Consider the following 13,807-nt stretch of genomic DNA (forward strand, 5'->3'; position numbering starts at 1 on the left):
GTAAAGAATTTGGGCTAGGAGATTCCCCTTTAGGAAGCATCAAAAGCCATCCTGTCCATGTTCAACTCAATATTGAGAAGCCTTACCCGCCTATTCTGAGGAAAGCAGCTTATCCCGCTAGCCCCAGGAATCAACACCGCAAGCGCTACGCAACGCAATGGATTTCGACCTATTTCCATTGTGTTGCGCAGTCGGCGCATTATTACGCTACGCAACCACTCCGCAATGGGGTGTTTTTTTTCCAGCCTGAAATTGAACCTGTGGGGACACAGATGTCTCAAATGCAGAAGGTTGAAGAAGGAATCAAAGAAGCAGCTTTCTCACCTAAGCTTGAGCCAGAGCAAAAAGGAAAGTTTGTAAAGCTTATTCATGAGTATTGTAAAGAATTTGGACTGGGAGATTCCCCTTTAGGAAGCATCAAAAGCCATCCCGTCCATGTTCAACTCAATATTGAGAAGCCTTACCCGCCTATTCTGAGGAAAGCAGCTTATCCCGCTAGCCCCAGGAATAGAGTAGAGATTGAAAAGCATATTGAAGAGCTGCTGCAATATGGAGTTATCCGTAAAGTAGGAGAGGATGAAGAAGTAGATATAACTACACCAGTCATAATAGCCTGGCATAACGGTAAATCAAGGCTATGTGGTGATTTTCAAGCATTGAACACATACACAGTGCCAGATAGATACCCACTTCCTCGTATTGAGTATGCGCTCACAAACCTTGGAAAGGCTTTGTATATTACACTCATGGATGTAATGAAAGGTTTCCATCAGAATATAGTAGCAGAAGATAGCAGAAAATTCCTGAGAATCATCTGCTATCTAGGTATTTTTGAATATCTGAGGATGCCATTTGGAATCAAGAATGCACCAGCATTTTTCCAGAGGATGATGGACATAGAGTTTTCTCAAGAATTACGGGAAGGCTGGGTCATCATATACATTGATGATGTCATCATCTTTCATGATAACTGGGAGGATCATATCAAAGGAGTAGAAAGGATCCTACAGAAAGTACGAGAGATGGGTATGACTATTTCCCTTAAAAAGAGTCATTTTGGTTTTAACAGTGTAAAAGCTTTGGGCCATATTGTGTCCGGTTTATGGATTGCCATAGACCAGAACAGGGTAGCAGCAGTTCTGAACAAACAATGTCCACAGAATATTAGTGAACTGCAAGCCTTTTTGGGATTTGCAAGCTACTATAGGAATTACTTGCAAGATTACGGGAAAATCTCCAGTAGTTTATACAAACTTTTAGGCAAGGGTGTTGCATTTGAAATGACCAAGGAAAGGACGGAGGTGTGGGCCACTATTAAACAGATGATTAGTAGTGCTCCACTATTATTGCAACCAGATTTCACTAAACCTTTCAAACTCTATGTAGATGCTTCTTTTGATGGTTTAGGAGCAGCACTTCATCAATCCAGGATCATTGATGGGAAGTTGCAAGAGGGACCAATTGTGTTTATATCACGCAAACTGAAAGACAGTGAAACCAGATATGGGTCTCCACAACTTGAAGTTCTGGGATTAGTCTGGGCGCTTGAGAAACTCCACTATTATTTGGATGGAGCGTACTTTGAGGTCATCACTGACTGCACAGGAGTCAGGTCTTTGATGAATATCAAAACTCCAAATAGGCATATGCTTAGATGGATGCTTGCAATCCAGGAATACCGGCCTTATATGACCATTACACATAGACCTGGAAAAATGCACAACAATGCAGATGGATTGAGCAGAATGGCTTTACCCAATGATGAATCCAATCCAGCATGGGAGCCTGAGGAGGTAGAACTTGACATCCCAGTGATGGGATTGAGTTTGGCTGAACTTAGTGATGAATTTTTTGAAGAAATTCAGAAGAGTTATAATAACAATCCTAACACTACAAAGTTGATTAAGATTATGAGTCAAGATAAAATAGATATGTCTTTAGTCACCAGTTTGGATTCTCCATGGAAGGAACTTTACGCTGAAGGAAAATTTTCTTTGCAATCTGGATTACTCTATTACAGAGAAAAGCATACCTCCGTAATAGTACTTGTGGATAAAGCTCATAAAGAACAAGTGCTCAAAGTATACCATGATGAGATACTTGCAGGACACATGGGTGAAGATAAAACACTAGAAAAAGTTTGTACTACGGCATGGTGGATCAAGAGAAACCTGGATACCAAGATGTATGTTAACAGCTGTGAAAGATGCCAGAAGGCTAATAAAGCTACTGGAAAGAGGTATGGCCTATTACAACACATCCAAGAGCCAACATACCCGTGGGAGATAATTAACATGGATTTTGTCACAGCACTTCCACCAGCAGGAGTAGAGAACTATAATGCTTGCCTGGTTATTGTTGATAGGTTTTCAAGACGAGCTAGATTTCTGCCGTGTTACAAGGAGTCTACCGCAATGGATATTGCCCTTTTGTTTTGGGAAAGACTGATTAGTGATGTGGGACTTCCTAAAGTCATAATCAGTGATAGAGATCCAAAGTTTACTTCAGAATTCTGGAAAGGACTTTACAGTATAATGGGGACCAAATTAGCATTCTCTACGGCACACCATCCACAAACGGATGGGCTTGCAGAAAAAATGATTCAGACCTTATCAGAAATGGTAAGGAGGTACTGTGCGTTTGGGCTAGAATACAAAGACAAAGACGGGATTACGCATGACTGGAAAAGTCTATTGCCTGCTTTAGAAATAGCTTACAATAGCAGTATACACAGCAGCACCAAGAAGAGCCCTTTTGAAGTAGAGAGAGGATTTTGTCCTAGGCTTCCCAGGGACAAATTTTGCAGTAGGGATGTGGATATTCACCCTACCTTGCTAAGTTTTGCCACAATGCTGAACAGAGCAAGGGAATATGCTACTAAGTGTGTCAGAGAGTCAGTAGAGTACAACAAAGAGAGATGGGATAAGTCACATAGAGAACCTGAATTTTCTGTTGGAGAACAAGTACTGCTTTCCACTGTTAATTTCAATAATATTCAGGGACCAAAGAAATTGAGAGATCAATTTGTAGGCCCTTTTGTGATATCAAAACTAGTTGGCACGAATGCAGTGGAACTGATATTGCACGGCGAGTTAGAAAGGAGGCATCCTGTTTTTCCAGTTTCCCTTATTAAGAAGTACACTCCCCCTGAAGCTAGTGATATTCGACAAACAAGGACGGTACCAGTAGTAGTCATACCTCCGTATGAGCCAGAAGGAGAGAAGAAATTTTTGAAGATACTCAAAGATAAACGGGTTAAGGATAAGGATGGTAAGGATACCATCTTATACCTAGTCAGATATAAAGGTAAAGGAGCAGATGGGGATGAATGGCTCCCAGGAGATAAAGTACCTAACTCAAAAGTGACTCTTAGAGCTTTTCGAGCAGCTAAGAGAGATGCAGCAGTTCAGTAGAAGGATAACCTTCTCTGGTGGTGGGGAATGTCAGCCCTGAGCCCTGTGTACAGGACCACGGACTAACAAACACACATGTAAATATATGTAATACATATGTAATTATACGAAACTTGTCTAAAACCATAAGAATTACAACTCATGGCTCAGTTTCAAGAGTCACTTAAGTAACAAGACTTACTAGGACTTAACTAGTAATAGTAAACCTAACCCAAACCTAACCCAAACCTAACTCAAAGAAAAGCAAACCTAAGCGCCAACCACAAGTTGACGCCTAGATCTGGAATATATAAACTCTTCTTCTTCCCACTCTAGAAGAAGAACCAACTGATTATCATTCCACAATTCTACATCACAACTTACTTGATTCTTACCAAGAATATTGAGTATAGTGATTTTATTGTACTTGATCTTATAGTTCTACAACCTTCCTCAAGCCCTTGTGAGCTTTAAAGTGGTGGTTCCAAACTAGTGGGACTATATAGTTATAGAACCAAGCTTTAGATTTGCATAGGATACCTCCTGAGTTGAGTGTAAAGTATCCGGCGGAACCTTTGAGCAATCAGAGTGTAAAGTTCTGCAGGCTCTATCCCCAACAGAGCTCTTGAGTAAGCTCCTTTGAAGGATTACTCAGCCATCCCACTGGCTTTAAACCCTCGTCTTAGAGGTCAACTAACTGAAGTCTTTACTTGTTTATACCAAGTAAAGACTTTGTTAATCCTTATTCCACCCTTACTTCACCTTTTTTAGTGAAGAGTCAGCCAAAAAGTAGCTGACCCCTCACAGTGGATGTTGTGCAGCATTGAGGGGTGATCTGTTGATCTGCGATATCTGTTAAAAACCAGGTGTTTGTGGAATAGGATGTGAATGGCTTTAGGGAGTGGTTTAAAGCTTGATTGTGTGATTTGTTCCAATTTTAGGTGGGTTTTGAGCTTATTGAAGATTAAGCTGTGTATGGTTTGCACAGAGGGCTTGATTGATGATGAACCTAGATTTGTAACCTTAAGCTGTTGGGTGTGATGGTTGAACTCTTGCAGTTTGTCAAGTTGATCAAAGGATTTGGTGCTCTTGGATATTGTAGTTTCATGTGAGTCATGATGAATAGTGGATTCTTCAATAATATCATTGAGGTGTTCCCATTGTCAATATCAGATGTTAGCTTTGTTGCAATTGACTTCTTAGGTCCAATCAAAGAGGATCAAGGTGTTTGAATTGGAGTGAACGGTGATAAAGGAGGTCTTGAGGTGATATTGAAAGCAGAAGACTTGTCTTCATTGAATTTGTATTCAGACTCCGAGCTTAGGGATGATTTTGAGATGCTGAGATTGGGGATCAGCAAGCATGAATACAATCACTTTGGGTATTTGGGAGGTCTGCACTGTGTGAAGCAATGTCTCTGTGCCTTCCACCACCAGAATTGAAGAGGTTCTTGGATGGGAAAATGGGTCCTAGGAACCAGTCAACTCCTATAGCATGGTGGGACTGTGGGGCTCATACTTTAGGCAAGAAGACAGGTATCAGTCCCATTTTCTAAATACCTAGAGGCATTGGATAGGCTAGGTTGTTTCTGCAGGGAAAGAAGACAATCTCCTTTTGTTGCTTGTAACCAAATCTCTAGACAGAGAAAATGCTACAAGTTTTTAGTACAGGCACAGACAGTGGTGTGAGGGTGGAGCTTTGAGAGGTAGACAAGAGGAGAAAAGAATAAATCCAAACTGAAAGTGCCAGAAAAAGGAACAAGAAGACAGGGGCTTCTCTCCCAGGGTGTAGGGCAGGGATTTTTAAAAATAAAAAATTAACCTCAATTTAAGGTCAGTGAGCTAACTGAGAATTGAGAGAGAGACAGAGAGAGAAGAGAAGAGTATATAATTCTAATACAAAAGACAAGAGAAAAGAAGAAAAGAAAGCTGAAGAACAGGAAGAAAAATTGATCCACATCATCAGATGTATTTCTGTTCTTCAGGGACCTCACCAGCCAACCAAAAGAAATGGCTTAGTCAGAAACCTAACACTGCTGTAGTCTGAATCAACCACCCTGCCATTGAGATATGGAATAAAGATCACCATTGCAGGCTTGGGGGCAATCTAACATATTCCCCTTCTGCTACTGTTAAACAGCTTCATGCATATTTCTCACATAGCCATTGTGATATATGTAGTTGATTTTCTAAAATGCTTATCTCAATCTGAACAAAGTTACAGAATGTATTACATATTATTTGCTTATCTGGATGACCAGATAACTGAGGGGAACTGTATGTAGCTGATAGCTGAGGATTCACTCAGATGTTTGCACATATGTAGCATGCGCTGTATGGCTCAGATACACAGTGCAAGATGATTTGATGACCCATGATGCTCTCAATCATGTTCCCACCAAGGAACCTATTTAATGTTGATAGTGTTCTGAGGCCTCTTTGGTGGTATAGTCAACCAATTGAAGTCCAATTTGTTGAGAGACACCTTCTGTCTTTCATATTCTTAATTTTCAGCTGTTGTGAAAGATGATGCACAAGCCATTACACACAAGACTCTTAAGTATAATCAAAGTTTAATATTAACAGTGTAAACTTAAACCCTAGAGATCCTTTATCTAGTTCACTCCCCCACAACGCGCGTAAAACTCTTTTCCTCATCCGTTTGTATATGGGAGGAAAAGAGTAAGTCAAATCCCTCATATTATCAACATACCTCATTTCCACTATTCATACAATACATTCCTTTAGACTTTCTCATTCTTCTTCTATTTTCAACTCAGTTCAAACTTACTAATTGTCAATTTTCTCATCATTGAATTGTTTCATCTAATTATACATCAACGCTAGATCTACATACTAAAACTTGCGTGTTGATTCTTTTATTCCATTTTTATCTTTTACCTGAAACCAAATAGGTTAGTTCAGGTAGTTAGTGACGTGAGGTGAATAAAGTCTCACCTTTAGAAATTGTCACAGTTCATCAGTATCAGGTATCTCAACGGACTTTGTCACTTTTCACAATTCTGAGTTAAAGCCAAGTAAGTATGAGTTGAGTTAATGAGATGAAGGTGTTGATACAATTTGATTAGCTGTTGTGTGGTTTAATCAGACCAATCCATTTATCCATTTCTCATCTTTCTTTTAGAAAGGCACTGTCTTTACCTTGTATTCCAGCATGGATAAGGTATAGTGCTGTGTGGGCTAAAGGTCTTCTTGAAACCTGGAGGTCACAAGTAGGGCCAGTCTTAAGGCATCCACTTTCTGTGTTATCTCCATGGAGTTCTTTTTTCTTTTCTTTCCCTCATTGTTTTGATACAGAAGCAGAGCTGCCTTAGAAAGATGTGAGCAGGAGAGCCAGAGTCTCCCTAACTAGCAAAATAAATCCCTTCTAGAAATACAGCACATTTCAGGTAGGATTGTAGGGAGGGTGGGACGGCACAAAAAATTATTATATTTCAAGGAAATTAGATAAACTTAGGATCATCAATGATGATAAGACTGAAGGTAGCAGAAACTTGAAAACTGAAGACAAGGATATGGGCAAAAGGTTAAGAATCAAGAGAGGGGCTATAGCAAGCTCTATATACTTTCTTCTTCATTCACTCCTTGGTATTGCAGTGGGTATGAAATCTGCCATGTCACTTCCCTCCTCATCTGAATATCTCAGCCTGATTTTCATAAGGCCACTTTGGGTCAAAATATATCTGAATCTGATGTCTGTTCTGGTTGTTTTCTACCTACTTGAGTGAGGTCTGTCATCATGGACTTACCTCACATTTTGCACCTTGCATAGAGGTTAATGATGGCTCTCAAATTGCTGAAACCAATCAAAAGTCACAAGGAAATTTTGGCTTTAGTCTTGTCAAGCTTCCAGAAACCTTGTTGTTATGATCCTGATAGATAGATAGTTGAGTTGATGAGTCAATGGGTTGATGAATGTCCATAAGGCAGGTAATGAATCAATCAAGACATATGTCACAGGCATACAGCAGTTCTTTTTGGTATTTGAAATTTGGCTTGGACCACTGAAAGCAAAAAAAAGATCTAGCACTTGTTGGGTCTTGCTGTCTTGCACTATACAAGGAAGGGGGATGGTAAACTTGTTCATAGAATAATTGTAAATAGTTTCATCATGTAAAGCTTCTGCACTCTATCTATACACTTATTCACCTTGAGCAATTTAGTCAGTGAAAATATTCATAAGAAATAAAAAAGAAAATTTGATTGGTTCTTGATCAAGAATAAAAAAAACGAGACAATAATTGAAACACAGTAGATACAATGTAGGATATTCTACTATGTAACCAAATTGGGATACAATGAAAATGTAGAGGAATTGATATAAAAAGCAAGATTGAAGAAGTTTATATGTTGAAGCTTGATGGGTTCTGAATCTTATTCAAGTTTTATGAAATCGAGTATTATAACTAGAAACCTCACAAGAAGGTTCAATCCTTTCTTTGAAATTTACAAATCTCAAATTATTAGTTTGATTAACTTGTTGATTATCAGTGGAAGTAATAGTAGAAGAAGAATGTTGATAAACGTTTTGAATTCTTTTGGAAAAAAATTCTAATGCAGTTGGTCTAGAAATTGTACCTTTTAATGTTTTGGGTAATGGATTTGAATTTGAATTTGTTATGATGATTGACTTTTTGATGATTTTGTGTGGGTTTGGAATTGATTGATTTACTACTTGGATTAAAGGCCTGTAGTAGTCACACAAAGATACACTCAAGATTAGTCATTCATTGTTATTAAAATCTTTAAACGTTCTCTTTTTCGAAGAAGGGATGAGTGATCTTACCAAATAAGTTCGATAAACTGAGAATTATTCATCGGATTCTTATTTATTTGATCATCATCAATTTCAATGATCGCTCCAATTCTTGGTTTACCTTCACCAAAGAGAAGTGCACTTTTGATTACTGGATCACTTGTCAAGATAGCTTCCAATGCCGCCCTGTATAATAAAAATTCAATTTAAATCAGAAAATAGTCTTTTTGAGGGTTCTGGATTGAGTATTTTTGTTGTATCTTACGGATTTATTTTTACTGAATTGTTGAGAGTGATTTGATCGTTTAGACGACCTACCACTCGATATAATGGTAAACTTGAATGTTTTGATAATAAGTCTCTTGTATGATAGATTTGAGGACTGAAATCATCATTTATGGTTAATGAACACCGATGTTGATCAGAAGACTATTAAAAAGTAACCCAACATCAAATCATTCATCAAAAATCTAATCAGTCCTGAATATTCAAAAGGTTTGTATCTTACTAGTATGTCAAGTTCAAATACATTTTCATCATGTTGTTTCATTTGAGTTTTGATTTGTGAAGATAACTCAAAATATTCCCAATTGGATCCAAGAGGATGTTTAGAAAATAATTTAGCTATAGCTCCTACTTCAGTTCTATCAAGGGAGAATTTCATTTGATCAGAATAACAAGGTTGAATATCTATTGCGGTTATCTTTTCGAGACTAGGATTCACTTACGCTCCATACATGTTACTTAATTTAATCCCTTTTTGATTTAATTGATTTCCGATTTCTTTCGATAATGGTTTACCACCAAATGCAACTCTTTGATTACTTTTAAGATAATCAACCATTTCTGAATCCCTTGACCATTCCTATTGATAAGAGAATTTTCAGAGATTCATCAAGGAAAAAAGATAAAGGATGAAGAGAAGGAAAACACAATTGGACTGACTGTTAGCATCAGTGGACTGAAGACTGTGACTGTACATCCTACTTTTCTCATCGCTCTCATCTTGCTTTTTGAATCTAAAGTTCTAAGTCTCGAACGACCATTGGGTCCAAGTTCAGGTCTATAAAAAGCAGATACAGCGCCTTGTGAAAGTGAATAATCCAATCCGACATGTGCTCCCATGTTATGATAAGGTGGTAAGGTCATTGCTGAAATTAGTTGTTCTGACCAAGGGAAATCAGTATGAAGTCCAGAGGTGAGAAGAGCATGGAAGCCGAGTCGATTGATTGGTACAAGTTTTGGAAACCCTGTGGTACCTGATGTATGGTAATAGATAATGGGTGTGTGAACGTGACGAGGTTGATTTGATGATGAGATTTTGATCGATTGATCTGGAATTGATGGATTGGTCTCGTATGAAGTCGATTTGAACAATCTAGGGAAAAGTTGAAATGTGTCTAGACACTCAAGTAAATTAATGGAGTGATCAGGTAATAAAATCCTTATCACTTCTTCCATTTGATTTTTTGCAAGTTTTTCAATCTCGTCTAGGTTTTGTATGGAAAGCTTCGGGTTATATTGAACAAGGACATTTTTACAACCACTATGATGAAGTAAATGAGCAATAGCTTCAGGTGAGTTGAGTGGTGAAATCACAAAAGGCTACTCTCAAGTACGTAATGAGAGAAGTCAAAATCAATGCCTACTTCTTCAATTGAGCAAAAATCAAAATATGTGCAATTTGACTTACGATCAAACCTGATTTAATTATTCCTAAAAGTAAAGTAAAATGTGATAATGGCTCATCTGATGAGATGATACCAACAATCTCTGGTGTTGAAGTTGAAGAACGTTTGATATTTTGAGAAAGTTGTTCTACTACTTTAAGAATCCCATTTCCAATTTCATTCCAAGTGATCAAATCTTTAAAACTAGGTTCAATTTTTTCTTCATCAGATAGAATCCCAAAAGGATAATTCGAATTATGGATCAAATGAAAATCGATAAGTTGATCTAGATTAAATTCTTCAAGACTTATTTCAGGTGATTTGAAAGTTGGATAAGTTGATCGAACTTGATCGAAGAATGAGATGGGATTCGTGGAAGACATCTTAACTAAAAAGTTTATATAGTACAACCAAAAGAAAGTTTTGGGAATGAAGGCCATCTTTCCTATTTATTATTGGAGCCTTAATAAACTTTTATGGGGCAGACTTATTTGGTTTATCTTGATCATAAACGGTGGATTCCGGCACAAGGGCAGTGGTGTTCTACCGTACATACGATCATCGGCAAATGTGATCTTTTTATCGGCGGCATCGAGAGTAGAACTCTTCGGCATATAGTTTTCGATCGGTGTTTGGGAATGCCATGTGGGATACAAAACGCAGTTTAAAGCAAGATAATTTCCATTGCCGTGTATAGCAGTCCTCATGGTGACCGGATTTAGCTGACCCGTGTATACCGCCTTGATAAGGAAGCCAGAATAGCAAAAACGAAAGAGGGCTGTTGAAACATGCCTTGCAAGTCGAGAGTAAGTGACTTTTTCTCTCCACAATTGTTCGGGTGCACCGCGTCCGCCGGCAATACCCCACTGCGAAACGTTTACGTAAGCGCAATCGGCATCGAAATTCTGGTTCAAAACATTCGGTATCACTATAGGCTGCGACAGCGACGCTACATACCGTCAAAATCGATCACTTCCCTCACCTCCCTAGATGTTGAGCGATCGAATGACGACACCGCCATAGGTCACTAAAACTTTCAGCTTACGGATCACTGGCTATCATCAAGTATCCCTCAAATAGGCGATGCGGAATATCTTAGTGGTCTAACATTGCCCAATCCCGCTGCATGATCGTAATACAACTGTCATCCTAAGCGGTGTGGTGGTAGTGCCCAGTCTGAGTCAGTGCCATCGGCTGATACCACACCTATACCACATCCATCCCGTGCCTTTATCAGATATTGAATCTGAAACCCACAATTTAGAACAAATTGAAAACCAAACGGAACCCCGATAAAACATCGGGGAAGAAGCCAGATTCTTCAAAGGTCTTCAGCTCAAATTTTCGATTTTGATGGGTGGGTGTGAAATGAGTGACATCAAGCTCAGTAACAGACCCATGTACGGGTGACGTCAGCAAATGGGGTTATCTGGGATGGTGATATCAAGATAACCGCCAGTGTACAATCACGCAGACCAAAAATCTGCGCACGCTCTATCAGATATGTGATCAAAAGAGTCCAAAGGGCGCGCAGCATTGCAACAAATGAGGTAGTACAAGTTAAAATTACAACCTAATCAAGGTTTCTGAAATTGATACCTGCAGCAACAAAACCAATGAACAAAAAATGAAACAGAAATGCTGATATAAAAATAACGCGAGTGTATCACACAGACCAAAAGCCTGTGCGCAATCTATCAGATGCGTGATCAAAGGAGTCCAAAGGGCGTGAAAACACAATCAAATACCTGCAGCAATGAAACCAATGAAACAGAACAGGTAGGTTCTCTTGTAATATAAATAAGTAAAGAACTCTCTTTAATCACATCAATTTGCACATCATAAGTCTCAAATTTACTCGCACACATCCTAATCATTCATCCTTGAAAACAGAATGTGAATCCTCAAGCTTCCATGGCAATGTTGCCATTCAGTCATGTTGATCATCTGGATTTCCTGCTTTTTCAACACGAGACACATCACTTCACTTGTCATCACATCCAACAACTTAAGAACATTTGGGCCTCGCATGACTGAGTCCTACCAGCATGGAAGACTGTAAAGCACTCTGACACTGTAAACATTATGCATTATCCCCAAGTGGGAATGGTAAAATGATTAAGATTATAGTTTTTTGTAAAAATATCAATCACTGCACACCTGACCCATAAAACCCACACTACATATGTGCAGCAGGCTAAGTAAATAGGTGGTTATTGTGTACATACAGGTCTGGTTAGTTATCTGCTCATCTAGATAATTGAATCATATGTAATAGATGCCGTAACTTTCTTGAGCTTGACAAAAGCATACTGAAAATTGACTACATACACTGACTCAAAGTTTTGGTGTAATTTCATCAACTAAACTTCATGTAACACTCTTTCTGTTACTGACAAATGGCATCAAGAGTATTTCCTGAGTAGATATGGAGGCATAAGTAGTCAATGTTTGGGACAATTTTGTCAAAGTGAAAAAATTTACATGATGTATCACATGTGATTTACTTATTTAGATGAGTAAACAACTCAGCATACCTGTATGTACATGATAGCCACCTATTTACTCAGCCTGACGTACATATGTAGTATGGGTGTTATGGCTCAGGTGTGTGGTGACAGATCTTTTTATGACAAACCACAATCTTAATCATTTTCCCATTCCAACTTGAGAATAATATATGATGTTTACAGTGTTATATCTGAAAATGACTAGAACCAGAGCTGACAATTCAATGATTTGATACCAACTCTTGGTTAACAGTGTGTCAATCAGAGCATCCACTATGGGTGCCTTAACAACGTGATTTAGCGTTACCGTAACGCTAAAATCCAGACAGGCCCACTATGGACCTGTTTTAGACATGCGGTCCGTACGACCGCGTCAAGTCTTGCAGTCCGCTTGTTCAAATCTACAAAAGCCTACGACTTGATTTATTGTAAACTTTTGGCGCATCCAAACGGTCAACAGCCATCCAATGATCTATCTCCCATCCAGCTCTGCACTCACCACCTTCACTCAAAACCTTCCCTCTTCCCTCGAACTCTCAGCTTGTTGATAGTAGCTGTTTACTCCGGATTTGCAAAAAAAAGCATCTTTTTTCAAAAAAAGTCATCTCGCGCGATCGATGTCACCAAGATCAAACAAGAGGTGAGAAAGCTCTTTGCTGATTGTCAAAACCTGAAGGCATCAATTTGGTTCTTTCTGGTCACCAAGGTAGTCATCAGCATAGGCTGGGTGAGGTGTGGTAAGATACTTCAATTTGAGTCTTGACTTTGCCATAGCGTGTATAGTGTTCTAAGAACAGATTATCGTAGTTAAATCCTACGTTACATCATCCCATAGTGGATTTCATGCGGTTAACAACTTAGCTACAACACGCATGATTAAATTTTGTGATCAGGACCGCAAAATTTACGATAAAACACCCTCAACATAGTGGATGCTCTCAGTGGGCCGCTTAGGTCAGATAGGTATTTCTATGATGGAGAGCAGAGTCTACAATGTTTATGCCAGTTTGGGCTCCGTGGAATTTTCCTTTACTGATCTCTTGTCGTTTTTCTCACCTCCAACAGTACTTCAGATAATCATATGAGTAACATTGTGGAACAAGATGAACACCAAAATGAATTTTATAACTAGCTTAAAGAGTTTTTCCTACAAGGAAGTTGAGGGATGTATGGTACTCACTCACATATCTGACAGATCTGGTCCTACCATTCCCTCACAGAACACATGCACATCATTGTACACCAATACAGAAGGATGTGATGCATGTCAAGAGAGACTTCTAAGATCACTTCTTGGTGTGGTTTCAACAGACGTGTGAATATAATCCTCAACTTATTTCTCTATATTCCATGAGACAGTGACTTATATGAACTTACCATTCACAATGGGGTGTTCAGAAAAAGACCTCTACCACAAAGTTGGGTTGAAGACTATAGCTTGATATGTCCGTCAATTGGA

General features: G+C 38.8%; 1 protein-coding gene across 1 annotated transcript; it reads right to left on the bottom strand.

The window, feature by feature from the left end:
- Positions 1–7,732: 7,732 nt before the first annotated feature.
- MELLADRAFT_117278 (uncharacterized protein) lies at positions 7,733–10,900 on the bottom strand (the record flags this gene model as incomplete). The annotated part of the gene is made up of 10 exons (XM_007413076.1): positions 7,733–8,100; positions 8,199–8,354; positions 8,434–8,597; positions 8,677–8,812; positions 8,897–9,033; positions 9,114–9,773; positions 9,862–10,226; positions 10,395–10,766; positions 10,796–10,824; positions 10,884–10,900. The coding sequence occupies 10 exons, from the start codon at positions 10,898–10,900 to the stop codon at positions 7,791–7,793; spliced, it is 2,346 nt and encodes a 781-aa protein (XP_007413138.1).
- Positions 10,901–13,807: the final 2,907 nt, after the last annotated feature.

This window comes from Melampsora larici-populina, assembly GCF_000204055.1.
Source record: "Melampsora larici-populina 98AG31 unplaced genomic scaffold MELLAscaffold_34, whole genome shotgun sequence".
Classification (NCBI taxonomy): Eukaryota; Fungi; Basidiomycota; class Pucciniomycetes; order Pucciniales; family Melampsoraceae; genus Melampsora; species Melampsora laricis-populina.